The 26,768-nt window shown below is 70.1% G+C and overlaps 4 protein-coding genes across 6 annotated transcripts; 1 reads left to right on the top strand and 3 right to left on the bottom strand.

Moving 5' to 3' along the window:
• The first annotated feature begins 1,948 nt into the window (after positions 1–1,948).
• APC2 (APC regulator of WNT signaling pathway 2) lies at positions 1,949–14,443 on the top strand. Its single transcript, XM_068420510.1, has 15 exons — positions 1,949–1,987; positions 5,391–5,549; positions 5,650–5,740; positions 5,813–5,981; positions 6,056–6,164; positions 6,257–6,370; positions 6,684–6,761; positions 7,248–7,328; positions 7,414–7,798; positions 7,928–8,023; positions 8,149–8,288; positions 8,375–8,452; positions 8,533–8,649; positions 8,729–8,943; positions 9,028–14,443. The coding sequence occupies exons 2-15, from the start codon at positions 5,409–5,411 to the stop codon at positions 14,441–14,443; spliced, it is 7,230 nt and encodes a 2,409-aa protein (XP_068276611.1). The 5' UTR covers positions 1,949–1,987; positions 5,391–5,408.
• A 462-nt stretch (positions 14,444–14,905) lies between these two features.
• GZMM (granzyme M) lies at positions 14,906–17,299 on the bottom strand. The gene is made up of 5 exons (XM_068420802.1): positions 17,160–17,299; positions 16,901–17,045; positions 16,378–16,632; positions 15,962–16,168; positions 14,906–15,174 (listed from the first exon to the last, which is right to left on the bottom strand). Exons 1-5 carry the CDS (start codon positions 17,252–17,254, stop codon positions 15,154–15,156), a joined length of 723 nt encoding a protein of 240 aa, XP_068276903.1. The 5' UTR covers positions 17,255–17,299; the 3' UTR covers positions 14,906–15,153.
• A 590-nt stretch (positions 17,300–17,889) lies between these two features.
• Positions 17,890–19,749, bottom strand: C31H19orf25 (chromosome 31 C19orf25 homolog). Its single transcript, XM_068420737.1, has 3 exons — positions 19,685–19,749; positions 19,171–19,343; positions 17,890–19,082 (listed from the first exon to the last, which is right to left on the bottom strand). The coding sequence occupies exons 2-3, from the start codon at positions 19,316–19,318 to the stop codon at positions 18,886–18,888; spliced, it is 345 nt and encodes a 114-aa protein (XP_068276838.1). The 5' UTR covers positions 19,319–19,343; positions 19,685–19,749; the 3' UTR covers positions 17,890–18,885.
• Positions 19,750–19,898: 149 nt separating this feature from the next.
• On the bottom strand, positions 19,899–26,471 carry REEP6 (receptor accessory protein 6). Of its 3 annotated transcripts, none has more exons than XM_068420850.1 (5): positions 25,961–26,471; positions 21,787–21,880; positions 21,381–21,519; positions 20,892–21,060; positions 19,899–20,092 (listed from the first exon to the last, which is right to left on the bottom strand). In XM_068420850.1, exons 1-5 carry the CDS (start codon positions 25,989–25,991, stop codon positions 19,959–19,961), a joined length of 567 nt encoding a protein of 188 aa, XP_068276951.1. In that variant the 5' UTR covers positions 25,992–26,471; the 3' UTR covers positions 19,899–19,958. The 3 variants fall into 3 exon arrangements, with proteins under 3 accessions (XP_068276951.1, XP_068276950.1, XP_068276952.1); XM_068420849.1 differs by lacking the exon at positions 25,961–26,471 and adding an exon at positions 24,470–24,635; XM_068420851.1 differs by lacking the exons at positions 19,899–20,092; positions 25,961–26,471 and adding exons at positions 20,101–20,638; positions 24,470–25,021.
• Between the last annotated feature and the right edge of the window lie 297 nt (positions 26,472–26,768).

Below are 26,768 nucleotides of genomic sequence, written 5' to 3'. Positions count from 1 at the left end.
ACCACAGCCGGCAAACGCAGCTCTTCCACGGGGGTTTATTGGATTAATGAAGCCCCTCGTTCTTCGCTGGGAAGTGGGGGAGGGCACTGCCCCCCGTTAACTTCACCCAGGGCATTTTGGGCGCTGCTCAGCTCGCCCCAGGACGCGGTGCAGCGTGCGGTTAAGCCGCAGCCCTAAAGCGAATCGGGGTGGGGTGAGTTCCCAGGGCTTAGGAACCAGCCCCTCTCCTGGGGGAAGCTGCTGAGGGTGCATCGCAGGAGGCTGAGATCCCAAACCGTTATTTTCCCATCTTAAATGTGGGATTCCGGAGGCTTTTGGTGTCAGCTCAGCGTGGTGGGGGCTGGAGGGGGTTGAGCTGGGGGTTTGCAGCCGTTTCCCTTCATGGCTCCAGGGGAGAAGCTGCTCTGCTGGAGGGGGCAGGTGGTTTGGGGTGGGTGATCCGGGGTGATCTGGGGTGGGTGAGCCAGGGTAGATGGGGGCCTGGGCCGACCCCAAGGAGCCCCGGCCAGCACCAAGAGCCACTGTCAGTGCTGGGGGGACAGGGACGGCCGTGCCTGGTGCGGTCCCCAGCTCCCGGAAGCCCTTTCAGGCACTGTCCTCTGTGAAAGCCGCCGCGCCAAGTCCCCGGCCGTGGGGAGCCCCGGCCTTGCCGCACTCTGCCAAGCCATGGCCGTGGGCAGTGGAGGGGCCGGTTGTCACCGTCCCCGGTGCTCCTGGCACACTCGTCCTCTTGTTTTGCCTCCAGCTGTCACCACGTCAGCACCACCGCCACCACCCTGCCCGGGCACGTCTCGAGCGTCGCGGTGATGGGTGCTGGCACGAGCTGTGCTGGGAAAACCTTGTGACCTTCAGGCGGGCGGTGACGCAGAGATGGTGGCAAACACGGTGACAGTCTCATCCCGGTGTTACCAGGACCGAACAGCCGCGCCTCTGCCCAGCGAGGCCTCGGCACTGGGAGCCACTGGGCTCAGCACCGGCGCTGGGCTACGGTCGGATGGACCGAGGCCGCTCAGGGAGGGGTGGGGGACAGCGGGGGCCTGGCCTGGGGGCTTTGAGACACACCTGGGTCAGGGGGCTTGGCCCTGCTGCTGGCCCTGAGCGTGTCAGGGGGTCTCTGGGGGCACCAGCCCTTGGGGTTGGTTAAACACCCACCAGCCCCGTCCTCCCCGGTGCAGCCGTGGTGCCGCTGGGGCTGTTTGTCCTTTAGGGAAGGTCTCCGGTCACCGGGTCCCTTTTGTTTAAGCGACGTGACCTTGAGGGTCCTGGCGCAGCTCCCGGTGGCGGGGGGGGACAGGGCTGGGGTGGGTCTGTGGGGTGGGGACCCTCAGCCTCGCTCCTGTCCCCCAGCCCTGCCCTGCACCCCGGGGAGCTGCCGGGAGGGCCAGGACCCCCAGCCAGGAGGTGGGTGACAGTGGCCTTGGTGTGCAGGGTGCCATGGGCCATGGTGTGTGGCACAGGCCACGGGCAGGGCGGCAGGATCGGGCCCGGGGCTGGGTCCAGCCGAGCCCGGTGCTCCGGGCTGAGGGGGATTGGCCGCGGGGGGCTGGTTGGCCGGGGGTCCTGCTTGCCCCACGGTGATGCTGGGCTCAGCCCCGCACCGGTCAGAGTGCGGCCACCCCCAGGGCTGATCCCCCGGGCACGGTGACAGCCCCGGGCTGCTCGGGGGGGGCAGGTTTGGCCCCAGGACGGGGGGAACGGGGCAGATCCTGCAACCCCCAACGGTTTGGGGGGATGGAGAGAGGCGGGGGGGGGATGGAGAGCCCCGCGGGGGGCGGGGGGACCCTTCTCCTGCCCCAAAACAAGGCTGGGGGGCCGTGGGGAGCCCGGGGGGTGCGGGGACCCCCCCGGCCGCCGCCCTCTCCCGGTCGCGGCGCCGCTGGAAAATCGGGGCCGGGAGCGGGGGGGGGCGGGGGCGGGATGCGGCTGCTCGGGGCCGCGCCGGCTCCTCGCTCAGCTCCGCATCGCCGCCGCCGCCGCCGGGGATGAGGTACGGCCGCACCTGCCCCCCCCGCACCCCCCAGCACCCCCCCAGCACCCCCCGGGCACCCTCCGACCCCCCGGGGGTCCCGGCGGCTCCGGCTGCTGCAGTCGCCGGGGATGGGGGGACCGGGGGGGGGCTGCGCGACAGGGGCGAGGGGGGGGCCCGGGAAGGGAGGGGGTCGGGGTGCGGTGCCCGGTTGCGGGGGGGGCTGGATGCGGTCGGGGGGGCCCCGATTTGGGTCCCCCCGCGCGTCGCAGGGTCCCCCCCGGCGCTGGATCCGCCGTGATGCGGCGGGCGCGGGTCCATCGCGGGGATCGGGGGAAGCGGGGGGGATCTGCGGGGATCGGGGGGGTCGGGGGGGTCGGGAACCATTCAGCCCCCGCGTCCCGCATAGCCGGCGCGGGGACAAAGGCCGGGCAATGCCGGGGCTCCCGGGCGGGGGGGCAGAACCGCCCGTCCCCATCCTCATCCTCATCCCCATCCTCATCCTCATCCCCACCCTGCGGCAGGGGCTGGGGGGCAGCGGGGGTCGCGGCTGGGGGGTCCCCGCTGGGGTGGCAGCATCTCCCTCGCCCCGATGCGGGCTCGGCTCCCCGCAGAGCCCCCCAGGATGCGCCTCACCCAGATCGGGCGGGGCCGGGCCGGAGGCTGGGGCTGAGCCCCGGATCCGCACCCCCGAACCTGCCCCTCCGACCCTGAACCCCCAAACCTGCCCCACATCCCTGCGGGTGCGGGATCCCAGGGCCGTGTCCCCGCGCAGGGGTGTCCCAGCCCCCCCGGGTGCGGGGTGCGAGGCCGGTGCTGCCCCGGGCACGGGCAGGAGACGTTCCTTCCCTCCGGCCCCGGTGCCGGTTCCCACGGCCGCCCTGCCCGCGGGCTGGGGTGTGGGGCGGGCGCGGGGCTGGCCCTGGGGGGGGTCCCTGCGTGGGGGGGCTCTGCTGGGGGCGCTGGGGGACCCCAGTGCTCGCTCCCCTGGGGTCCACATTTATCCGAAGGCCGTGACGTGTGTGTGCATGCGTGTGCATGCAGAATACATGTGTGTGAATGCGTGTACACGCGTGTGTGGGAGCTGCGGCTGTGCCTGGGCGTGGGAGGGACGTGGGTGCTGCTGGGGGGGGGGGGGACATGCTGCGCGTGGGGAGGGAGGAGGGTGCCAGTGTCCCTGTGTGTGCCCCCATGTGTGTCCCCAATGGTGCCCCCACACGTGCCCAGGAGCCAGGCGGGGGGGGCTGCGTGCGCGGGGCCTACTGCTCCCTGGGGGGGGGTTGCTGTGGTTGGGGGTCCCCGGGGCCGCGGATCGATCAGGGGAGCTGGTGACAACACGCTGTTTGTTTAACGTCCCGGGGGGCTCCGGAGGCGCAGCCGGGCCGGGGGCTCAGATGTGGCTGCGGGCGGAGGCGGCTGCGCTCGGCTGATGCTGCAGCGCTGGGGCCGAGGGGGGGCCCCGGCCCCAAACCCGACCCCACCGGGCTGGAGGGAGCCGAGGGGTGCGGGGAGCAGGGGGTGCGCAGGGTGCGGGGGTCCCCCAGCCCTGCCCTGCTCTGCCCGGGCCAAGGTGACCCCGGCCAAGGTGGCATCCTGGGGCAAAAGGGGGATGCGGTGGGCTGGGCAGTGCGGGGGGGGACAGGGCAGCGCGGGGAGCGGGGTGGGGGGTGCTGCGGCAGCGCGGGGCGGTGGGCAGCGCGGGGCGGTGCGGTGCGGTGGGCAGCGCAGATACTGCTTCTCCACCCCTTGCTCTGCCGCAGCATCCTCCCCACCAGCATCCTGCCGGGTGCCCCAGCCCTGCGGCTGCACTGACGGACCCCCCCCGGGGCTCGGGGGGGTCCCCTAGACTGGCCACCGCCCCACTGCGGGGCTGGGGGGGGGTCCCCAGACTGGCCACCGCCCCACTGCGGGGCTGCAGCCATCCCCGGCCCCTCCAGGCGCTGCCCGCCCCAGCAGCCCCCCACCCCCTGCAAACCAGCGTCGCCACCGCAGAGCTCTGGGCATGGGGGTCCTGAGGGGGGGAGAACAGCGTCGTGCCTCAGTTTCCCCCCCCCCCCGCAGTGGGGCCGGTGCCAGGTACAGCCTGGGGTGTCCTGCACTGCCCGGCTGCAGCGTGACACAGCACTGCGGGGGGGGGGCGGCCGGAGCACCCCGGGGGAGGGGGCTCAAGCAGCACCCACCCCCCCCCAGCCGAGCCGGGGCGGGGGGGGGGAGTCCTGACTCTGAGCAGTTCTCGGCGCTGAGAGGTTTGGGGTGCTGGGGGTGGGGGGGGACGCTGGCGCGGGGGGACCCCGCACCCTCACCCCGCTGTGCCCCGCAGTGCTGAACCCCCCCTGGGTCTGGGGGGGGGCTCGGGAAGGGCCGCGGACCCCCCCCCGCGCTGCCCCATCCGCTGTCTCCATAGCAACGGGAGGCCGTGCTCAGCCTGCATCCCGCATCCCGCATCCCTCATCCCGCATCCCGCATCCCGCACCCCCCCGTCCTTCCGCCGCCTCTCACCCCCTCGCCCCCCCCCCGCAGCCCCCTGCCCAGCCCTCCCGGGGGTTATTTCTCTCCTGGGGTGTTATTTACCGCCTGGGCAGCGGTTGAAGGGGGGGATTTGGCCCGTGGGGTCTTTGTCCCCCTCCGGCAGCGTGGTGCGGGGCGGGGGGCACACCCCGCAGCGGGACCCCGGTCGGGGCAGGATTGGGGGCGGGGGGTGTCCCCCAGCCGGTGTGGGGTGCAGGGACAGGGGAGCAGTTTGGGGTGGGGGACGGGGGTCTCCTGGTCCTGGGGGGGGCGGGAAGGACATCGGCCGCCAGCGTGACCCGCTGGGGCGGGGACGGGGGTCCCTGTCCCCGTGTCCCCCCCCATGCCCGTGTGTGTCCCCCTGGCAGGTGCGGGGGGGCCGCGGGCGCTGCGGCAGGAGGAGGTCTGGGGGGGGGCCGGGGGGCACACAGGGGGTCTGAGGGGGGTGGGGGGGCAGAGCGGGGCCGGGGGCGCTGCGGGGGGGCCGGGACTGGCCCCGCTGCGGGGGGAGCGGAGCGGGGGGTGGTTCGGGGACGGAGACAAAAGCGAGACAAAGGGGGAAGGGAGCGGAGGGCTGAGCTGCGGCGGAGGGGGGGACCAGGCGGGGGCCGGGGGGGGGCCGGGGGAGGGCCGGGCTGCCAGCCTGCGGGGGCCGGGGCCAGGTGCCCACCCCGCGCTGGGGATGTCCCGTCTGGGAGGCTTTGGAGGGGCACCAGCTCTTGGTGGGGGTACTGTGCCCCCTCCCTGGGAGGGGTGCGGGTGGCAGGGGGTCCCTGGGCTGGGCTGGGGTGCTGGGGGGTGGTGAGGGTGCGGGGGGCAGGTTGCAGGGGGCACCCCGGGGTGCTGGGGGCGGTGAGGGTGCGGGGGGCAGGCTGCCGGGGGCACCCCGGGGTGCTGCCCGCCTCCCGCCCCGCAGGCGCTGCAGGGGGTGAAGATGTCCGGCTCCATCGCCTCGTACGAGCAGCTGGTGCGGCAGGTGGAGGCGCTGAAGAAGGAGAACAGCCACCTCCGGCGGGAGCTGGAGGACAACTCCCAGCACCTCTCCAAGCTGGAGAATGAGACCTCGGACATGAAGGTGAGGACGAGCCCGGGGGTGACGTGGGCCCCGCGCTGGGGAGGGGCACACGGGGGCTTCCCTCCACGTCCCCCACCTCGACGCTCCATCCCTGCTTTAGGAGGTCCTGAAGCACCTCCAGGGCAAGCTGGAGCAGGAGGCGCGGGTCATGGTGTCCTCGGGGCAGACGGAGGTCCTGGACCAGCTGAAAGGTGGGTGCCCAGGCAGGGTGGGGAGCGGGGTCCCTGCTGAGCCCACCCTCACGCCGCTGTCCCCGTCCCCAGCCCTGCAGATGGACATCACCAGCCTCTACAACCTCAAGTTCCCCCCGGAGGTGGCCGGAGCTGGGCACAACGCCGAGGACAGCCCACCACCACCCGCGCCCCACCGGGACGGCACCGGGGACCTGGGCAGAGCCACGCTGCGGCTGCTGGAGGAGCTCGACCGGGAGAGGTGATGGCCGGGGCGGGGGGATGCACGGGGCTGGGGGGCCCGGGGCCGCGCTGACGGGGCTCCCCCGTCCCCAGGTGCTTCCTGCTGGGCGAGATCGAGAAGGAGGAGAAGGAGAAGGTGTGGTACTACGCGCAGCTGCAGAGCCTGGCCACGCGCCTGGACGAGCTGCCCCATGTGGAGACGGTGAGCGGGGGCATCGCGGCACCCCCCCGGGGCGCGGGCAGGACCCTGGACCCCTCACAGCGTCCCCCCCCCCCGCCTCTTTGCCCCCCCAGTTCTCCATGCAGATGGATCTCATCCGGCAGCAGCTGGAGTTCGAGGCGCAGCACATCCGCTCGCTGATGGAGGAGCGCTTCGGCACGGCCGACGAGATGGTGCAGCGGGCGCAGGTCAGGCTGGGGGGGTCCATCCCTTCCCTCCCCGCACCTCCCGTCCTGCCCCGACCCACCCCGTGCACCCCCACACCCACCCCCGTGCGACCTTGCACCGAGGTCTGCGTGCTCTTGTGCCCAGCTCCTTGCACCCTCACACGTGGCTCCTTGCACCCAGCTCCATCCACACTCGTGTCACCCCTGCGCCCTCACACCCAGCCCTGTGCACCCCAGCGTGTCCCCCCCCCAGCCCCACAGCCCCTCACGCCTGGCTCTGGGGGTGCTGGGGGGGGGGTCCCGGGGGGTCCCAGCCCTCGCTCTGCCCCCGCAGATCCGGGCGTCGCGGCTGGAGCAGATCGACAAAGAGCTGATGGAGGCGCAGGACAAGGTGCAGCAGCCGGAGCCGCAGGTAGCGGGGCCGGGGCCAGGAGGAGCGTCGGGGTCTGTCCCCGTGGGGTGGCGGAGCCTGGGGACAGTGCAGGAGGCGCAGCCCCCCCCGCCGTTGTCCCCATCCTGTCCCCGTCGGCACAGCCAGGGCTTTGTGCGGCTCGGGCACCGTGAAATGGGCAGTTGCCATGGAGACGAGAAGTAGGCCACGGCGAGCAGCGGGCGGGCGGCCACGGTGGCTCCCGCAGCATCTGCCGGCCGCCGGAGCCGCCAGGGCGGGCACCCCGCCATTGCCCACACCCCTCCATCACCCACACCCCTCCATCACCCACGGCCCCTCCATCACCCACACCCTCCATCACCCACACCCTCCATCACCTCTGCCCCCTCCATCACCCACTGCCGAGTTTAATGGTACCAGTGGGTCCCTGGCCAGCAGGGAGGGGCTGGGTGCAGGGGATGAGGGCGGCGCGTTGCAACCTGCCCCCCCTCTGCCCCCTCCTTGCAGCTCTGCGGGAAGGTGCCTGGCATGGAGGGTGACAGCAACCTGGACCCCCCGACCCACCCCGAGGATGGGGGCAGCAGCAAGGTGAGGGGCAGCTGTGCCAGAACCCGGCTGGGGTGGGCTGCACTTGGGGGGTGGCCGTGCGTGACCCCAAGTCCCCCTCCCGCAGGTCGAGGTGGTCTTCTGGCTCCTGTCCATGCTGGCCACGCGGGACAAGGAGGACATGTCCCGCACGCTGCTGGCCATGTCGAGCTCGCAGGAGAGCTGCCTGGCCATGCGCCGGTCGGGCTGCCTGCCCCTGCTCATCCAGATCCTGCACGACTCGGACGGCGAGCCGGGCCCCCCCGAGAGCCCCACGGGCGCCAAGGACGCCCGCATGCGCGCCAACGCCGCCCTCCACAACATCGTCTTCTCCCAGCCTGACGAGGGCCAGGCCAAGAAGGAGATGCGGGTGCTGCACGTGCTGGAGCAGATCCGCTCCTACTCGGAGACGTGCTGGGACTGGCTGCAGATGCAGGGCAGGGACGGGGGCCGAGGCCCCGAGGGCGGCGCGGGTACGGGGGCGAGCGGGGTCCTGTGGGTGTACACGTGGCTGTGAGCATCTGCGTGTGCTGGAGGCGGTGAACAATGGGGGGGACCGTCGGTGCCAGACCCCAGGGCTGACCCCCCGCTTCTCCCCGCAGCGCCGGTGCCCATTGAGCCCCAGATCTGCCAGGCCACCTGCGCCATCATGAAGCTCTCCTTCGACGAGGAGTACCGGCGGGCCATGAACGAGCTGGGTGAGTGCGGGGTGGGGGCTGCGTCCCTGGTGCACCGCGGGCATCCCTGCCTGCCCCCTCCCCAGCGCTGGGGAAGGGGTGCTGGAGGGTCCCTCATCCGAGTCACCCCCTCTCCCACCCCGCAGGCGGGCTGCAGGCGGTGGCCGAGCTGCTGCAGGTGGACTACGAGATGCACAAGATGACGAGTGACCCCCTGAACCTGGCGCTGCGGCGCTACGCGGGGATGGCCCTCACCAACCTCACCTTCGGCGATGTGGTCAACAAGGTCGGGGGGGCCGGGGGGGGCTGTGGGGTGAGGAAGGGGGTCAGGGGGCTGCAGCGTCGCCCTCATCACCCTCATCCTCCCCGCAGGCGACGCTGTGCTCGCGCCGGGGCTGCATGGAGGCCATCGTGGCTCAGCTGGGCTCCGACAGCGAGGAGCTGCACCAGGTGGGTGCTGGTGGTGTGTAGGCGGGGGGAGAGGCAGGGGGACTGTCCCTGCACCCACCCATCCTGCTCTGCCCACCCAGGTGGTCTCCAGCATCCTGAGGAACCTCTCCTGGCGAGCTGACATCAACAGCAAGAAGGTGCTGCGGGAGGTGGGCAGCGTGCCGGGGCTGACGCGGTGCGCGCTGCACGCCGGCAAGGTGAGCACCAGGGCGGGGGGAGCGGGCACCGGGGTGGCCAGACGGGGGCTGATGGGTGTGTGTCCCCCCCCCGGGACAGGAGTCCACGCTGAAGAGCGTCCTGAGCGCGCTGTGGAACCTGTCGGCGCACAGCACGGAGAACAAGGCGGCCATCTGCGGGGTGGAGGGAGCCCTGGGCTTCCTGGTGAGCACCCTCACCTACAAGTGCCAGAGCAACTCGCTGGCCATCATCGAGAGCGGCGGCGGCATCCTCAGGAACGTCTCCAGCCTTGTCGCCACGCGGGAGGACTACAGGTGAGGGTCGCCGTGGGGTGGGGACGGCACCGGGGAGGGGGTCAGGGACAGTCCTGACGGCCGGGGGTCCCCCCTGTCCCGCAGGCAGGTGCTCCGGGACCACAACTGCCTGCAGACGCTGCTGCAGCACCTGCGCTCGCACAGCCTCACCATCGTCAGCAACGCGTGCGGCACCCTCTGGAACCTGTCCGCCCGCAGCCCCCGTGACCAGGAGCTGCTCTGGGACCTGGGGGCGGTCAGCATGCTGCGCAACCTCATCCACTCCAAGCACAAGATGATTGCCATGGGCAGCGCGGCCGCTCTGCGCAACCTCCTCACCAACCGGCCCCCCAAGTACAAGGACGCCGCCGTGGTCTCGCCGGGCTCCTGCATGCCCTCGCTCTACGTGCGCAAGCAGAAGGCGCTGGAGGCCGAGCTGGATGCCAAGCACTTGGCCGAGACCTTCGACACCATGGAGAAGCAGAGCCTGAAGAGCCAGAGCGCCAAGAAGCCGACGCGGCACATGGAGAGCCTGGTGAAGGACTATGCCTCCGACTCGGGCTGCTTCGACGATGACGAGGTGCCCAACATCTCCACCGGCGTGGAGACGGCCAGCGCCTCCGTCCTCTCCATGTTCCTCAACTCCTCCTTCCTCCAGGGCCAGGCGCTGCCCCGGGCGCTGGCACAGAGGCGGTGCCCGGAGCCGGAGAAGGACGGCAGCGGCAAGCCAGCCGAGCCCAGGAAGCCGCCGTTGCCGGAGGACGACGTCTCGCTGGCCGCCGAGAAGTTGGCCAACAAGATCTCCAGCACGGTGGCCAAGATCGACAAGCTGGTGGAGGACATCTCTACCATGCACACGTCCTCGGACGACAGCTTCAGCCTCAGCTCGGAGGACCACTGCCTGGACTGGCAGTGCGGCCCCGAGGAGGCGCGGGAGGCGCGTGCCCAGTCCTGCTCCCCGTGCCGCCTCCCGGACGCCGGCGGCTTCGCCAAGCGGGAGAGCCTGGGCCGGGCACACACGCTGCTGCGGCTGCGGGCCGCCTACACCAGCCTCTCCAACGACAGCCTCAACAGCGGCAGCACCAGCGACGGCTACTGCACCAAGGAGCACATGAAGCCCTGCACCGGGGCCGCCTTCCTCGACTACCGGGACGAGCTGCAGCGGTACCAGAAGCGACCGAGTCGCCTCGACCTCAAGAGCATCCTGGGCGGCAAACCGGAGCGGGTCGAGCCCCCCGCGCTCGCGGGCAGGGACCCGGCCGAGCCGGACAAGCTGGAGCAGCGAGACCTGCCCGAAAGGGCCAAGAAGACGGTGACTTTCCCCAGCCCCGCGGCGCTGGAGGAGCCCGAGTGGAAGAAGGAGGCGGGCAGCAAGGTCTCCTCTGATTCCCAGGTCCGCACCATCAAGCTCTCCCCATCCTACCAGCACGTGCCCCTGCTCGAGAGCCTGGCCAAGAGCGGCACGGCTGCCAGCACCGACCACCACCCCTCGCTCCTGGGCAGAAAGCAAGCCTGGCTGCCCCCGACGGCTGAGACCCTGAGCAAGGTCCCGGAGAAGCTGCCTGCCCACCCGCCAGCCACGGCGGAGCAGGAGTCGGTGCAGAAGTACTCAGTGGAGGACACCCCGATCTGCTTCTCCCGGTGCAGCTCCCTCTCCTCCCTCTCCTCGGCTGACAACGTGCTGGATGGGCAGAGCCACAGCGAGAACGACCTGGACAGCGACTCCTCCCTGGAGATCCTGGAGATGGAGGAAGGGGATGGGGAAGGTGAGGATGGGAGGCAGGAGAAGGAGAAGGCAGTGGATTTGGGTCCAGCCACACCGGTGGGGATCTCCCAGCCCATCACCATCCCCTTCCCGAAGCACGACAAGGTCTTCCTGCGGGAATCGTCACCGTCACGCCAGGAGGACCTCACGCCCTCGAGCTCCTCGGAGAACTACATCCAGGAGACGCCGCTGGTGATGAGCCGCTGCAGCTCCGTCAGCTCCCTGGGCAGCTTCGAGAGCCCCTCCATCGCCAGCTCCATCCAGAGCGACCCTTGCAGCGAGATGATCAGCGGCACCGTGAGCCCCAGCGAGCTGCCCGACAGCCCCGGGCAGACCATGCCACCCAGCCGCAGCAAGACACCCCTCTTCGAGCTGGGCTGCCAGCCGGAGAAGGAGACCAGCCAGTTCAACATCCAGTGGGAGAACAACGTCAAGAAGTTCATGGAGATCACCGACTTCAAGGAACGCTTCCAGCTGCCCCAGGACCTGGACTCCATGGTCTACTTCACGGTGGAGAAACCCAACGAGAACTTCTCCTGCGCCTCCAGCCTGAGCGCCCTGCCCCTCCACGAGCACTACGTCCAGAAGGACGTGGAGCTCAAGCTGATGCCCACGTTCCCGGAGAAGAACAGCCTGAATTTCGCGGCTCACGAGAAGCGGGAGGAGCGGCGGGAGGAGCGGTACCTGGAGGGCCGGCGGCGGGCCGACCGCCCCGAGCCCCCCGACGACGACGACATCGAGATCCTGAAGGAGTGCATCAGCTCCGCCATGCCCTCCCGCTTCCGCAAGGTGAAGACCTCCCTGCTCTCCGGCCAGGTCCTGCACCCCCAGACCAAGAAGCCCGTGCACGTCCCTGTCTACATGCTGGTGCCAGCCCACCCTCACCCTGGCGTCCCCAAGCACCTCCGTGCCACCGCCCGCGACCTCTTCAAGGACGACGACTCCTTCACCGACTCGGCCGACGGGACCCCCGGCAACTTCTCCAGCGCCGCCTCGCTCAGCGACGAGACCCTGCGCTACCCAGCTGCCGAGGAGGCCGAGCATCCCTGCGGCCCGGGGACGGGGTGCCCGGCGGGGGTCCTGCCCAAGGGGCACCGCGAGGTGGGCAGCGCCGGCACCGTCCCGGCCCGCAGAGCCGCCTCCGGCAGCTCGGCGCCCGCCCGGCTGAGCTCAACCTGCAAAGGGAAAGCGGGGTCGAGCCGTGGCCAAGGCGGGGAGGGGAAGCGGGGCCAGCCCCCCCCGAAGAGCGGAGTCAGCCTGGAGCTGGAGGTGGGGAGGCCCGGCGGCCCCCCCGGGAGGAAGGATGCTCCCCGGGAGGACGGGGTGGCCTTCCAGTCGCTGTGCCACACCACGCCGACAGAGGAAGCCGTCTACTGCTTCTACGAGCAGGACTCGGACGAGGTGCCCGAGGCGAGCAGGGGGGTGTCTGGCAGCAGAGCCCAGCCCGGCCGGGCACCCCGGAGGGAGCGCTGGGGCGGCTCCGTCCCCCGGAGGGACCCCGAGCCTGGTCCCCGGCCGGCGAAGGCGAACCCCCAGAACAACCTCATCGCCGACGAGACGCCGCCGTGCTACTCCCTGAGCTCCTCCCTGAGCTCCCTGAGCGACGCCGGCCTCTCTGAGGGCACGGAGCGGGGCCAGCCCCGCGGCAAAGCCCCCCGGCCGCGGTCAGCAGCGGGGCAGGCGCAGGGGGGCTCCCCCGGCTCCCCCAGCCTCAACTCGGAGGACGACCTGCTGCAGAAGTGCATCGGCTCGGCCATGCCCAAGCGCCGGCGGCCCTCAGCTCGCCGCAGGGTGCTGGACCGCAAGCAGACGGGCGCCGGCGGGAGGGAGGCGAGGAATCGCCCCGCCGAGGACACCGGCTCCGACCGCGGCTCGGACCTGGACAGCGTGGAGTGGCGAGCGATCCAGGAGGGGGCCAACTCCATCGTCACCTGGCTGCACCAGGCCGCTGCCTCCCTCTCGCGGGAGCCTTCCTCCGAGTCCGACTCCATCCTCTCCTTCGTGTCGGGGCTCTCGGTCGGCTCCACCCTGCAGCTCTCCCTGGGCAGGCAGGAGAAGAAACGGGCCGGCGGCGTGGCCGGCCGGGACGCGGCGAGGAGGGAGCAGAGCAAGAGCCGCCCGGAGAGGAAGGACGCGCCGGGTGCCCGTCCCGCCGGCCGCGGCAGCACCAGGGCAGAGCGCAGCCCGGCACCCACCAAGCCGGTGCCCACCAAGCCGGTGCCCAACCTGCCCGTGGTCTTCCGTGGCAGGACCGTCATCTACATGCCCAGCCTGGCCAAGGACACCGCCAGCCCAAGGGCCACCCTGAAGAAAAGCCCCGTGGTGAAGCCCGAGGCGCCGCCGGCCAAGAAGCTCTCGCTGAGCCAGCGCTCGCGGAGCCTGCACCGGCTGGGCAAGCCCCCCGAAACCGGGGACCTGGCGCTGCCCAAGAGGAGCACGACGCCGCCCGCCCGCATCGGCAAGGGACCCCCCTCCTCGGGCTCCTCCCGCACCTCCACCCCCTCCCAGCACGCACCCAAGAAGCTGCCGTCGCCCTCCCAGCTCGCCAAGCAGGGTCCCCCGGCCGCAGGCAAGGCGGGCAGCTCACCCTCCCCGCCGGGACCCCCAGCCAGAGCCGCAGCCCCCAAGTCACCGGCCCCCAAGCAGTCCAAGACACAGAAGTCGCCCGTCCGCATCCCCTTCATGCAGAAGCCCAGCAGGAAGGTGCTGCCGGGCCGGGCGGCCATGCCGGCGCTGGAGGAGCAGGCGGCCGGCGCCAGGGCGCAGGGCGGGGGGCCGGGGGGCGGCCGGCTCGGCCTGGTGCGGATGTCTTCCACCCGTTCCAGCGGGAGCGACTCGGACCGCTCCGGCTTCCTGCGCCAGCTCACCTTCATCAAGGAATCCTCCAGCCTGCTGCTGCGGCACCGCGCCGAGCTCTCCCCGGCGCAGCCGGCGTCGCTGCCTCGCCGCGCCTCCCCGCAGCGCAGCCGCGCCGCCCTCCCGGCCGTCTTCCTCTGCTCCTCCCGCTGCGAGGAGCTCAAGGCGGCCAAGCCGGCGGCCCCCAGCCCACGGCCCCTCGACCCCAGGGCCCAGCCTGGCGGCAAAGCCCCCGCCGGTGCCAAACCGCCGCGGAGGACCAGCTCCGAGAGCCCGTCCCGGCTGCCGGTGAAGACCAGCGTCGCCGTGCCCGAGCCCTTCAAGAGGTACTCGTCCTCGCCCAACATCAGCGTGGCGCGGAGGACGGGCAGCCCTTCGTCCGTCCTCTCCGCCCGCTCCGAGGCTTCGGCGCGACGGCAGCAGAGTGAGGCGGTGCCCGGCGGGCAGCCGGCGAAGCCGCCGGTGGTGATGATGAAGGGCACGTGGCGGAGGATCCGGGATGAAGACATCCCCCACATCCTCAAGAGCACGCTGCCGCCCTCCGCCCTGCCGCTGGCGGGCACCGGCGAGGAGGAGCGCCCCGGCACCCCCGGCCCCAGGAAGACCAGCGACGCCGTGGTGCAGACCGAGGACTTCTCCACCACCAAGACCAACTCCAGCACCTCTCCCACGCTGGAGAGCCGCGAGGGGCCCCCCCACGCCCACGCCGGCGAAGCCCCGGCCCCCGCCAAGGCCGCCCTGCCCATCTCCTTCGGCCACGAGGCGCCGGCCGGGACCTTCCCCGCCAGCCGGCATGGCTCCCCGAGCAGAGCCGCCCGTGTCACCCCCTTCAACTACGTCCCCAGCCCCATGGCGGTGGCGGCGGTGGCCGACAAGGCGGTGGGGAAAATCCAGGCTTGAGCAGCTGCCGCAGGTGAAGCCCCAGTGAGGGTCCCCCCCCACCCCACTGGAGCAGCCAGGACTGTGCTGGGGGGGGACAGTGACACAGGACAGCTGGGGACCAGCGAGTCACCCCAACTCGCCGCCTGCCCCAGCTGGGGACTTGCTGCACCAAAACACCGCGATTCCCAGTGCCATGGACTGGGCAGAGCCGGGGGGACCAACTGGGCACTGGGGACGGGGCTGGTGCCCCAGACTGAGATGCGTCTTGGTGGCCATCCCCTCCCCTCCCGCTGATGGACACCCCAGGACAAGGCGAGCAGGGGCCATGTCCCCGTGTCCCCGTGTTCCCCATCCCACTCACCCGCCTCGGGCAGAGGCTGGACCAGGGCCACATCTCCGCCACGTGCTTCAGCTCGTCCCGGCACCAACACCCGGCTCTGCCGGCAATCACAGCTCATTTATTAACGAGGGGAGGGATGGCACCGCTGGACCGAGGCAGGGAGAGGCTTCAGGGGGGTAGGAGAGCACGTGGCTGCGGGGAGACGGGGCTGGGACCCCCCGTTCATGCTGCTGGAGGCTCCCAATTAAGGCGCCTGGCTGATTGCTGATGGGTGACCCGCAGCTCGCGCTGGTTCAAGGTGGTGGCGGGTGGAAGAGGCGCAGGAGAAGCTGGCTGGGGGGTGGCTGGGGGGGTGGCCGGGGTCCTGGGGGCTCATCCTGGGGTCATGTCACTGCACTGGGGGGCTGCCCTGGGAGGGGACAGGGTGCTGAGCTGGCACCGGGGTGCCCAACCCCTGGGGAAGGGTCTGGGGCCCCTCACGCCCATGGGCAGCCCCCCAGCCTCCTGCCCCGGGGTGGAAGAGCCCCATCCCGGCTCGCAGCCAGGATCCCGGCACGTCCCCACGTGCCATGGACACGAGTCCATCCAGGACTGGATTACGCCCACGAGCACGGGGGGTCCCAGCCCCAAAGCACCAGGGTCACCCCTGATTTGGGTGCTCCCTGACCCCCTGGGTGCCTCCCGGTCCTCCCACCCCACCACTCACTGCCTGCTTCGGATGGGGTGACCTGTGAGCCCCCCATATACCAGCGCCATGGGGGTGCTGCAGGGACAGACACGGGGCTATGGGGACACGTGCAGGGGACACAGGGGATACACACGGGGGTGTGGGGACATAGCGAGGGGCTCTGGGGAGTGGCACTGGCACCATGGGGACATGCAGTGGGGCCACAGGGGGCCAGGGAGACACCAGGGCCATGGGGACACGTGTGGGGTCCCCAGGGATGTGCACCGGGACCCGGGGCCAAAGAAAAGGGGGCAAAGACCCCGGGGGCCACGTGCCCCCACTCCCGAGTGCCGTGACTGAGCTTTGGCTGCGGCCCCGGGCTCAAGCCCCACCGCCCAGCCCCGTGCTCGCCTGTTGGCCGCAGCCCCCCGCTCCGTGGCCGGTGCCGCCGGGTGTCCCGGTGTCCCCCCGTATGTACTAAGGTGTTATTTTACCGGGACTCGGGCCAGCGCGGAGCATTAAAGCCAACCTGTGTACAGAGGAAGGGCTGCTGGGTCTGTGCGAGCCGGGGGGAGCCGCAGCCCCCCCGCAGTGTCTTCCGGATCCATTTCTTGTGCTTCACGGCCGAGGTGGCGACCGGCGGCTTGAAGGGGTCGGTGAGGTCCGGGCCGGTGAAGGACAGCACGCCGGCCACCGCCGCCCGCTTCCCGCACACCAAGGGGCCCCCGGAGTCACCCTGCGCGGGGGTGACGGTGGGGAGCAGACCCCAACCGGGGGCCAGGGACCCCCGCCGTGGCCAAGGGGGGCACCTCGCCTCTCTGCTTGGGGTGAGCGGCCCCCCCGGTGCCCCCCGTGCCTGGGAGCAGCATCTCGGGGTGGGGGGGAGAGAGATTTGCGGCCGGTGGGTCCCGGTGCAAAGCCCTTTGCCCCCCGCCAGCTCCTCACCTTGGCGGGCGCGGAGCCCCCGCGGCGCCCCTGGAAGCAGATCATGGTGGTGCCGATGCCGCCGTGCCAGAAGCGGCTGTTGTTGCACATCCGCGCGTCCAGCACCGCCACCTCCAGCTCCTGCAGCGTGGGCGAGAGCCCCCCGCGCCCGCGGGACCCCCACCCCGCCACGCTGCACGCCGCCCCGGCCGCCGGCTCCCGCCCCAGCACCCCGATGAGCCGCCGCGTCCTGCTCAGCGTCACCGTCCCCTCCAGCTGCGGGCAGGGCGGGGGGCAGCGTCAGACCCCCCCCACCACGGCCGGGGGGCTGGCGGGGAGCACCCCACCGCGGCGGGTGGGCGGGCGAGGGGGAGCGGGGAGATGTCACTGAGCTGTGAAAGCGCTCGGAGGTGAGAAGAGGAAATGTCACCCAGCCCCTCGCCGCGGCTGCACCGGCGCAGTGTGAACCCCCTCGGCCCCCGGCAGCGCTTCCTGGCACCGCTCCTCCAGCCCCACGGCCGAACCTTCCCCGCGCCAGGCCCACCTGGAGCAGGAGAAGGTCGTTCTCCATCGTCCGGCGGTCGTAGCCGGGGTGGGGACAGGCCGCCCGGATGGGGAAGGTCTGCGTGGCCGCCCCGCGCTCCCGCAGGCTGTGCAACCCCACCACCGCCGTCCCCACGGCCCTCGTCCTGCCCCGCAGCGGGACCCGGCGTCGGTGGGAGCCCCGTGCTGGCCACAGCCCAGTGCCGGCCATGCGGAGCCCCACCAAGACCCCCCGTCTCAGGGGGCCGCTGCGGACTCACCGCCGAGGCAGGCAGTGGGCAGCCGTCAGCACCCAGCGCCTGTGCAGCAACGCTCCCCCGCAGGCGTGGACCCCCCCGAACTGCACGGACACCATGTAGGGCCTGGAGTGGGGTTTGGCCTCGTGGCCCCCGATGACCGACGCTGCCGGGGAGAGGAGAGCCTGTCCCCGTCCTGCTGCCGCCCGCTGGCTGCCCCACCAAGGGGGAAAGGCTGGGGGTCCCCAACCAGCACCCCCAGCCCCCCCCCAATAACCCCATCCCTGCCAGCTGGCTGCCACCCCCCCGGGTCAGCGATGCCGAGACCCCACCGGCTACCCCCAACCCCCCGCCCCGGCGCTCACCGGGCCCAGCTGCAGGGAGGATGAGCAGCAGCAGCAGCACCCCCAGCCCCAGGCTGCCCCTCGCCCCCATGGGGGTGGCAGCACCCGCCCGCTCCGTGTCCCTCTGCAGCGGCGAGGTGACACAGCCACGCTCCACACCGAGGCAGAGGATGTCCCGTGTCACGTGTGGGAGCGGTGCACGGTGGCAGCGGGGCACAGACACCGGCTGGGGGGGGGGCAGGAAGGGGAAGAGGCACCCAGGGGGGCAGTGTGAACGCTTGCGAGGGGGGAAAACCACCCCCAGCATCCCCGGCGCTCGCTGGGGTTCAACTCTGAGCTCCCCCCGGCTCAGCGGGGGCGTGCAGACAGACAGGCGCATCCTCAGTCCTCCCAGAGGGTTTGTAACCAGATTTGTGACAACCCCCAGCACCGGGGTGACCCCTTCCCACCGCCTTTATTACAGGACAACTCCACTCCCACCGCTGCAGGGCTGAGGGAGCTGGCCCTGGCCCCCAAACAGGCTGTGAAAATGGCCCCAGGCCACCAAACGGGCTGTGAAAATGGCCCCAGGCCACCAAACGGGCTGTGAAAACGGCCCCTGGCCCCCCGTGGTCCCTCAGCTCTTGGCTTTGGAGGAGGGGGCACGCCTGGCTTTGCTCGCCGCCGGCTCGGGCGGCCTCAGGCTCTTCACGAGCCTGTCGAAGAAGAACTCGGCCTGGTAGTCCAGCTGCGTGAGGTGCCGCAGGAAGGGGGGCACCTCGGCTTTCGTCACGCCCACGCACACCGGGATCATCTTGGTCCCCCCGCAGTGGATGGTGTGAGACAGGTTCCACTCGGAAACGCGCTGGCACCACGGGTCGCCCAGGGACTTGGCGGAGAGGAGGAGGATGGCCACGCGGCTGGCCTCGATCACCTCGATGGCGGTCAGGACGACAGACGTCCCGGCCACTTGGTCCTGGTGCTCCGCGTAGCCCCGAAAACCCTCTTTCTTCAGGCGCTCCGAGATGTGGGAGGCGACGTGGTCGTCCTCGGGGCAGTACCAGATGGAGAAGTCGTAGGTGAAGGCGCGGCGCGAGGGCGCAGACGACATGCCACCCGCCGGGGACGAGGGCACCGAGGTCACCGACAGCGGGGACGGAACGTGGTGGCCGAGCCTCTCCTCCCACACCGGGAACCCGCCGCCCTCCCCGGGGAAAGGTCGGGCTGCCGAGGCCGCGCAGCCCCGGCCCTCTCGCCCGCCGCTGAGTCACCGGCGAGTCGCGGCAACGCCAGATCCTCCGGTAAATTAAACACAATCCTTTCTACCCCCGATTTGGGCAGGCGAACCCGCAACCGTGGGGCGTCCCGAGGCGCCTGCCGCAGCCCGGGGTGCCCACGCAGGGGTGTCCCGAGCCCCGACACCGCCCTCAGAACGCTTTCTGCCTCATCTCGGCGACGCCGCGCTCCAGCGCCGCTCCCGCCCGCCGCAGCTCCTCGCCCCGCTCCCGCAGCCGCTCCCGGGACTCCTGCAGCCGCTGGTTCATCTCCACGTAGGAGCGGCTCTGCCGGTACAGCCGCTCCCTCTCCTCCGCCGCCGCCTCCTGCCTGGGGGGGCCGGGGGAGCCTGGCGGGGGGCAGAGCCACGGGGGTCAGCGGCGGCTGGCAGAGCCCACCCCCCCCCCTCGCTCTGCCCCCCACCCCCCGGGGCTCACCTGGGGAGGGGCCGTGGTCCCGGGGGGGCTCCGCGGGGAGGAGGAAGACGGGGTCGGCCGGGTGGGCGCCCCGCACGTCGGCCAGGATCTGCTCCACGCTGGGGGGCTCCGGGCGGGTGGGCAGCACCCGCTTGGCCTTGGAGCTCATCCCGGGGCGGCCTCACGCGGGGGGGCTGGCGGGGCGGGGGGTGAGGGGGCTGCGCTGCCCCCATCCCGGCCGCCAGACAGACAGACAGACAGACAGACCCCCCTGCGCTGTTCTTTGGACAGACACACAGACCTCCCCCCTCCCTGTCCCCCCCTAAAGAGACCCCCCCTCACTGCCTCCCCCGGACAGACAGACTGACCCCCCCTCGCCCCAGGACAGACAGACCCCCCCACACACCCCGCCCCTGGGACAGACCGACAGACAGAGCCCCCCCCCCCCCCGCCTTGTCCAGCCCAGGACAGACAGACGCCCCCCGACCTCCTCGGCACACACACGGACACCCCCAGGCCCGCCCCGGTCACTCACCGCCGCCTCATACCCGCCGCCCTCCTCCCGGCCACCGTCCCGCCGCCGCCACGTCACTTCCGTCGCGCACCTAAATACGTCATCCCGCCGCGCCTCCCGCGGCCCCCGCCGGTTCCCCCCCCCCCCCCCCCCCCGCCCCCGCCGCTCTTAAAGGAGCCGTGCGGTATCGCGCCGCCGCCGCCGCCACGCGTACGGAACACACGGGAGAGGCGGGTCACGGAGCACCGGGAATCCCCCGGGGGTTTATTTGGGACAACAGCGGTAGGGCCCGGGGCTAGGCCGTAGCCAGGCCCAGGCCTTGGCCCAGGCCTACGCCGGGAGTCGCGGTCCCGGTGTCTGCTCTCACTTGCTGCTTCTGTGTCAGCTCCTGTGTCAGGTTCTGTGTCAGGTTCAAGGCTGCTGTGGCGGCTGTAAGAGACACGAGTCTGGCGTTAGTCCCCATCCCTGGAGCAATGGCCACCCGGTGGCCCCAGGGACAAGCCCATTCCCTGTGTCACCAACCCGTTCCCTCCCTGTTCCCGCTGCAGCCAGCTCCTGCCCTCCCCGGGGCTGGCGGGCAGCTGCCCGTGGCCGGGGTGGGGGCTTCGAACGGGAGCCCCCGCGTTGGCACCAGCGCTGAGGAGGACACGGACATGGCGGGGCCGAGGGAGGACACACGGCTTTGGGGTCTGGCTACGGAGAAGCAGGAGGGAAAGCGCCTGCTCTACCCGCGCCGAGGGAGAAAGGGACGGTTGTGCGTGAGCCACGGCGGCGTCTGCGAGAGCAGGAGCTTATTTTGGCCAGCACCGAGTTGGCGGCGGGGGCCCGCAGGGTCTGGCTAAGCAGCTACGGCGATACACGCAGAACGGCCCCTTCGGCGGCAGCGGGAACCGCGGCTCTTACATACAGACAAGCTGAGCTGCGGTGCCACCTGGGCCGTGAGCCGGGCTCTGCTGCTGCCCAGAGTCTGCAGGACTGGACCGCGGGGCGCAAAGAGAAGAGAGAGAGTTACGGAGAGGGGAGAGCGAACCCCCCGCTCGGCTCCTGCTGCCGTGGAGGGATGGGGCTGCGGCTGTGGGAGCGCGGCCCACGCTCAGGGAGAGACGGCCACGTGCCAGTAATTAAAACGAGAGCTGCCCGTGTCCCAGCGGAGCCGGGCCGTGCTGCGGGGACAACTGCCTGCCCCGGACACGGAGCAGGACGGCGGGGACAGGGGGACCCGCGTTACCTTCTCTGGTGATGGTGGAAGCCGCGTCCAGGGCTTTGGAGCTGATGCTGCCCAGCATGTTGTCCACGGCCTCGTGGTGCTTGAGGAAGCAGGGCCGGATGACGTTCTGGTAGAGCACCTGTGACCCGTTCCAGGACACGGGGGCCATGCACCACAGCAGGAACAGGCACTGCGGGGAGGAGAGAAACCCGAGCTGGAAGTTGGCAGGGCAGGCAGGGCCCGAGCGAGGCAGCCCCCAGAAGGGCGGCAGTGACGGGGCAGCAGCTGAGCTGCTCCAGTCCCCCCCAGCCTGGCCCAAAAGCAGCTCCCCAAGGCTGGAGCTCGCTGGAGGTACCAGGACCTCAGCTGACTGCGGGGAGCTCCGTGCTGGATGGTGGCCCCACCACAGCCACCACCACCGCCCTGCAGAGCCCACCACGCTTGGCTCCTCCAAGTTCAGCCATCGGGTGAGCGGACTCTGGCCCCGGCAGCCCCCAGCAAAGCCGTTACCTTCCCAGCGTAGTAGAAGGGGAACCAGTAGAGGAAGATGTCGGAGAAGAACTCGGCTATGCTGAAGACGCCGTACACCACCCAGTACGTCAGCCACGTGGTGTCATCCTCCTTGTTGCAGCTCTCGATGGCTTTGATGCTGCGGCAGGAGAGGGGACAGGCACTGCTGCTGCAGTCCTGCCAGGGTGGGCACCTCTTTCCCGAGTCCTCCAAACCCTGGAGCAGACCCACCTACCGGGTGCTGCTGCCCTGAGCTGGGACTGTGCCAGGTCCCAGCGTTTTCAGGAAGGTCTCAAGAGCTTCCCGACCATAACCGCCTGTTCGTTCACCAGGGAGACCCTCAGCTACGGGCAGGGACCGCTCTCCAGATGGTGGAGGGAGGCTAGGCCGGGCCATGGGTACTTACGAGACGTAGGCAGGGTAGGCGAAGCCGATGAGGTTGCAGAGCAGCGGGGCGCCATAGCCGAACACGAGGTACGCCCCCAGGCACGCCACAGAGCCTGCTGGGGGACAGAAAGGACGGTCACGTACCCGCCGACACCGAGACGGCGAGGAGAGACCCCGGCTCAGTCCGCTGAGCGGGTTTCTCATCCCAGTAGTGAGAAGAGGCACATGTGGGACCCTCCAGTTGGGAATAACGACCACCCCCAATTAATTCCCGTATGACCCTCCGCACACCAGACCACTGAGGTGCTCAACGCGCCGCTTGCGCAGCCACAGTAGCAGAGTCTGTCGTGGGGTGCAGGCGCTCGCTCATCCCCGAGCGAGGCACGACCTGGTCCTGCCACCGTTTGTCCCCTCCCTGGTCTGGAAAGGACTTTGCCACAACAAACCCGCCGCCGGCCTGGACCCGGGCCAAGGCTGTGGAGCCGTTGGAAGCTACAGTCCAAAGTCAAGGCGCTGAGCTGCTCCTCCACGCGCGGGGCTCGGAGCCACTTGGCATTTTTCCTAACGACTGTTCAAGGACAAGCTTTGTGACCAGAGCCAAGCGCCCAGGAGCAGCCCCGCTGCCAGAGCCTGCGTCTCCTTTCTGCTCCCTGCACGCATCTCCTGCACGTGCTTGCCCCGAGCAGCCGCTGTTCGTTAAGGATTCAGCCCCCTGAGAACCAGCAATCCAATCCCGCTTCCCTGTTATTAAATTAAATCGTTAAAATTAAATGTAAGCCGAGGCTGGGGTCGTTTGAAGCCTGCCAGCCCTCAGACACTTGCAAGAGGCAGGACCAGCAGGGTTGGGAGGGCTGGTGGATGGGGGAAGCCGGAGCAAGGAGCCCTTGCTGCCAAAACCAGGGCACCCAGCAGCTCCCTCCAGCCTGCCCGAGGGGGCAGAGGGCAGGACGGCAGCCCGGGGACACGCAGAGTCGAGGGCATTTACTGCCACAGCCCCGCAGCGTTTCCCCTACCCTGCGCACAAACTCCTCCGCCGAGGTGAGCGCCGTGCCCCGCGGCGGGCAGGACAGCCAGGGCTTGACCTGTCTGTGCCGGTGAATTAGAGGAAAGCCCTTGCTGGGGCTCGGAGCCCGGATTATCCCCGCTCTGCTCACTGCAGCACTTCTGCGCCTTGCTCCGGGCACGAACGGGGCGTCGGGGCTTTCCCAGGAGATGGGAGCAGTCACAAACCTCCCTTCAAGGAAAACTGATGGGCAGGTTCGAGCAGCACTGGGTTTCGTCCCCCCCAGAGCCTCAGGAGGGATTTCATGGGCTCAGTTTAGCCCCCAGAGAAATTTACGTAACAGCAAAAAATCCAAGTGAGAGGTTTCACTCACAGGGAGCTGCCGAGGGGGCGGCCGGAGCTGTCCCATGGTGCCTGTCCCAGCAAGGAGGGCGAGCAGCCGGCGTGACGGCCAGCCCGGCCGGCCCCGTGCCTTGGGAGGGGGACACCGTCCTCCTCCAGGGTGATTTTTACCCAGCCGAAGCCACCGCACGGCTGACCTGGCTGTGCTGCCCCGAGGCCAGGCGAGATGGGCTCCCAACTGCAGCCCGTGGGTCGCTACTGGCTCCGGGGATGCAGAACGGACCCCGCTGGGCTCACACACAACTCGGGAATTGCTCCAGAGCCGGGGGAGGGAGAAATGGGTATTTTTACTTTAGCAGCAGCTTCTCCTTTCCAGGACAGGGACCGAGAACACGGGACCATCGCCCTTTGGTGGCAGCGGTGCCGCCGCTCTCCCCCTGCCCCCAGAAGCCCATCACACCCGAGCACGACCAAAGCCCCGGGACCATTTTGCTCAGCAGACCCCGACAGCCACAAACACAACCTGCTCGCAGCGGCACGTGCCCGTTCACGGACCCCGTTCCCCCTCGGAGCAGCAGCGGGGCCAGGGCCAGGAAATGGCAGCGGGAGGCGAAGGGCAGGGGAAGCGCCCAGTGGGACGTGGGCAACCGGGAAACCCTGAGCCCCTCCCGGGAGGTTTTATATAAAATATTGGCTCGGAGAACGTGGATGGGCAAATTGTGAATTGGCAGAGAGTGGCACGGGGCCGAGGGTCAGAGCTGGGGTGGGGAGAGAGGCGAGGGGTCACGTCACGCTGGGACGACGCTCCCCGGGAAGACGCCGGCTGGTTTCTCGTTAAGGAGCAAACAGGATCTGGGGAACAGATGGACCTCGGCCCTCCCGCGGGGCAGGAGGCGAGTCCCACGGGACACGGGGACAGGAGTCTCACCCGCCACGATTTGGGGCTCACCCACCAGGGAGCAGGGACCCCCCTCCACCAGGGCCAGGCTCCTGGGGGGTCTTGGGGGCCGAGCCCTCCGACACGCAGAGCCCGTGGCTTTCGGGGTGCGGGATTTCACGCCTGCCGAAGGCGAGGACGGACGGTGCGGCCACCCCCCGGCCCCCACCCCAGTGCGGCCCCGCTCCACCAGCACACCCAGCAGCCCCCAAAGGAGCGGGCCCTGCCCGTGCCACCCTGCAGAGCCCAGAGGCACGGTGAGGGGCTGCCAGGGCACCCCAGGAAAGAGGAGGGAGCCTCAGAGATCCCCCCAACAGGAGGGGCGGGAAGGGAGCGGGCAGCGTAGCCCAGGAGAGGGACCGGGGGGGACCGGAGGGGACCGAGGGGAACCGGGGGGGGACCCGGGGATGCCGGTCGCACCTGTGGCCAGGTAGAGCCGCTGGACGCCGGTGCTGGTCTCCACGCGGCCCAGGAAGTCGCTGACCGGGCCGGGGCGCTCGAGGAAACGCTGGACACGCTGCAGCACCGTGCCCATGGCTGAGGCACCGGCACCGGGCACCGGGCCCGGCTCTGCTCCCACCCCCCCGGCCCCCCCCACCGCCTCCCGCTGCCCCGGGGCCAATGTGTTGCTGGGGCGGGGCCTGGAGCGGTGGGGCGGGGTGACACCGTCACCATGGCAACACCTTCTCGGGCCCTGCGGCCTCCACGGCAGCGCGGCCGAGGCCGGGGCTGCGGCCGGGGCTGCTCTTACGGCTGGGGGTCGTGGCCATCGCCCTGCTGAGCCCTACGGCTACCTGAGCCGCCAGGCCGTGCAGGTGGCGGTGGGGCCGTGGGAGGCCGGGGGCCTGGCCCGGTGGCACGGCCTGCTCTGCCTGGGCCAGGCACGGCCCGGTGGGTGCCCACAGGCTGGGTGGCAGGGCAGGAGGGCGGTGGGGGCCGGGGCCAGCCCAGCACCTCCAGCCCACGCAGCCTTGTCCCACCCGGTGTCCTCTTGGCTCGTCCTCCTCTGCTCGTCCCCACCACTTGTCCCAGGGCGGGACGTGGGTTTAATTCCAAAACAGGGCGTTCAATCATCCCCTCTAGTGCTTTTAAACCATCGGACGCAGGTGAAGGCGTGAGCGGGGTAGGGGTGCACATTGCTGATGGCCTCTGTGTGCATGGGTGGGCGAGGAAACCCAAAGGGCACACACAGACCTCCCCTGGGAGCCCGCCCTGGCTCCCAGTACTGCTCTCTGCTTGCCCTGCCACGGACAGCTCACATTAAACGTGTCTTTCTGATCTCTACGGCCCACGTAGAGGTGGCACACGCATCCCCAGCTCAGCACACGCATCCCCAGCTCAGCCGCTTGTCTAGGCGTGATCTCTTACAGCAGCTCTTTGTGCCTGCAGGTGATGGAGAACCTTATTATCATTTCAAACACCACGGCACCAGGCAGGAAGCCTTAAGCAGACACTGGGGCTGGAATATGCACCTGGCAAAAGAGCCAAAGGTAGGGAGGAGGCGGTTGCAGGGAGGGAGGCTGCCCCACGCCATGCTGGGCAGGCTCTGCCTGACACCAACCACGCCGCTCCCCACCCAGGCCCTCTGGTTTGAGCAGCAAACTGTAAAGAGCTGCACAAAGAGAAGTGTCAGCATGGTGCCAACAGATCCCTGGTTCCATGAACAGTGGTACATGGTGAGATTGTGCTGCTCTCTCTTCTAATCCTCACACAAATCACCTCCCTGACATGCAAACAGGACTAATACCGACAGTGATGAGGCAGCAGCAGCGCCCTTGAAGGTCACCCGCAGCCTGCTGCCCAGGGGCTGATCAAACGTAATCCGTTTTCCAGAACAATTACATCAATCCCCATCTAAACATTCTCACTGCTTGGAGCAAAGGGTCCAGCGGGCTGGGGGGCCGTGCTGACCTTCCTGGACGATGGGATTGAGAAGGACCATCCAGACCCATCTGCCAACTACGTAACCACGGGGGGCCGAGCAGCGCGGGCTGCAGGAACCGGCTCCTTCGGGCACGTTGGCTCCAGGGACGGTGGGAGCTGGTGCCTTCCTCCTGCCTGGGGGATGCTGCAGTGGGAACTCAGCCTCTCCGTGGCTGGATCAAAAGATTTGGTGTCTCCTGCAGTGAATTTTCGCATCAAGGAAATGTTAGAACTTGTACACGCTCAAGCCCCCAAAATAGGTGCAATTACAGCAAGCTGCAAAGCCAGTCAAGCTGGTAAGCCCTCACATGCTCCGAGAGCTGAGAGGAAAGGAGAGGTACACCTTAGCTGTCATTTATAACTACATAATTTCAGTGGTTTGTGGTTCCTCTCTCCGGTGAGGCTCACCACACTGGGCTGGGTGCTCCTGGGGGGTTTAACACCCACTGTGACACGGGGCTCCGGCAGGCAGCACCATGCAGGCTCTGGCTCCCCTGTGGAAGCGAGCGTGGCAAATGGGGTTAAAAGCTGGGAGAAGCCTCTGGGCTTAATTGCAAAGGGCTTAATGAGGAGCTTTGGGAACCAGCTCATGGCAGCAGCCGCACAGACCTGCGGGAGCCTGATCTCCTCAGGGCAGCAGCACAGGGAAGGTGCTGGAGGCAACCGGGAGGGTGAAGTGGGGGCTGGCGAGATGCCGCTCAGCCCTCGCGCTGGAGGCCGAGTGGGTGATGTTGCAGCAGCGGGACAGTCCCCGGGGAGAGCCCGGTGCCCCGCCAGGACCTTGCAGGGACGATGG

This window comes from Nyctibius grandis, chromosome 31 (assembly GCF_013368605.1).
Source record: "Nyctibius grandis isolate bNycGra1 chromosome 31, bNycGra1.pri, whole genome shotgun sequence".
NCBI classification, from domain to species: Eukaryota; Metazoa; Chordata; class Aves; order Nyctibiiformes; family Nyctibiidae; genus Nyctibius; species Nyctibius grandis.
This window is presented reverse-complemented; position numbering and strand designations above follow the sequence as displayed.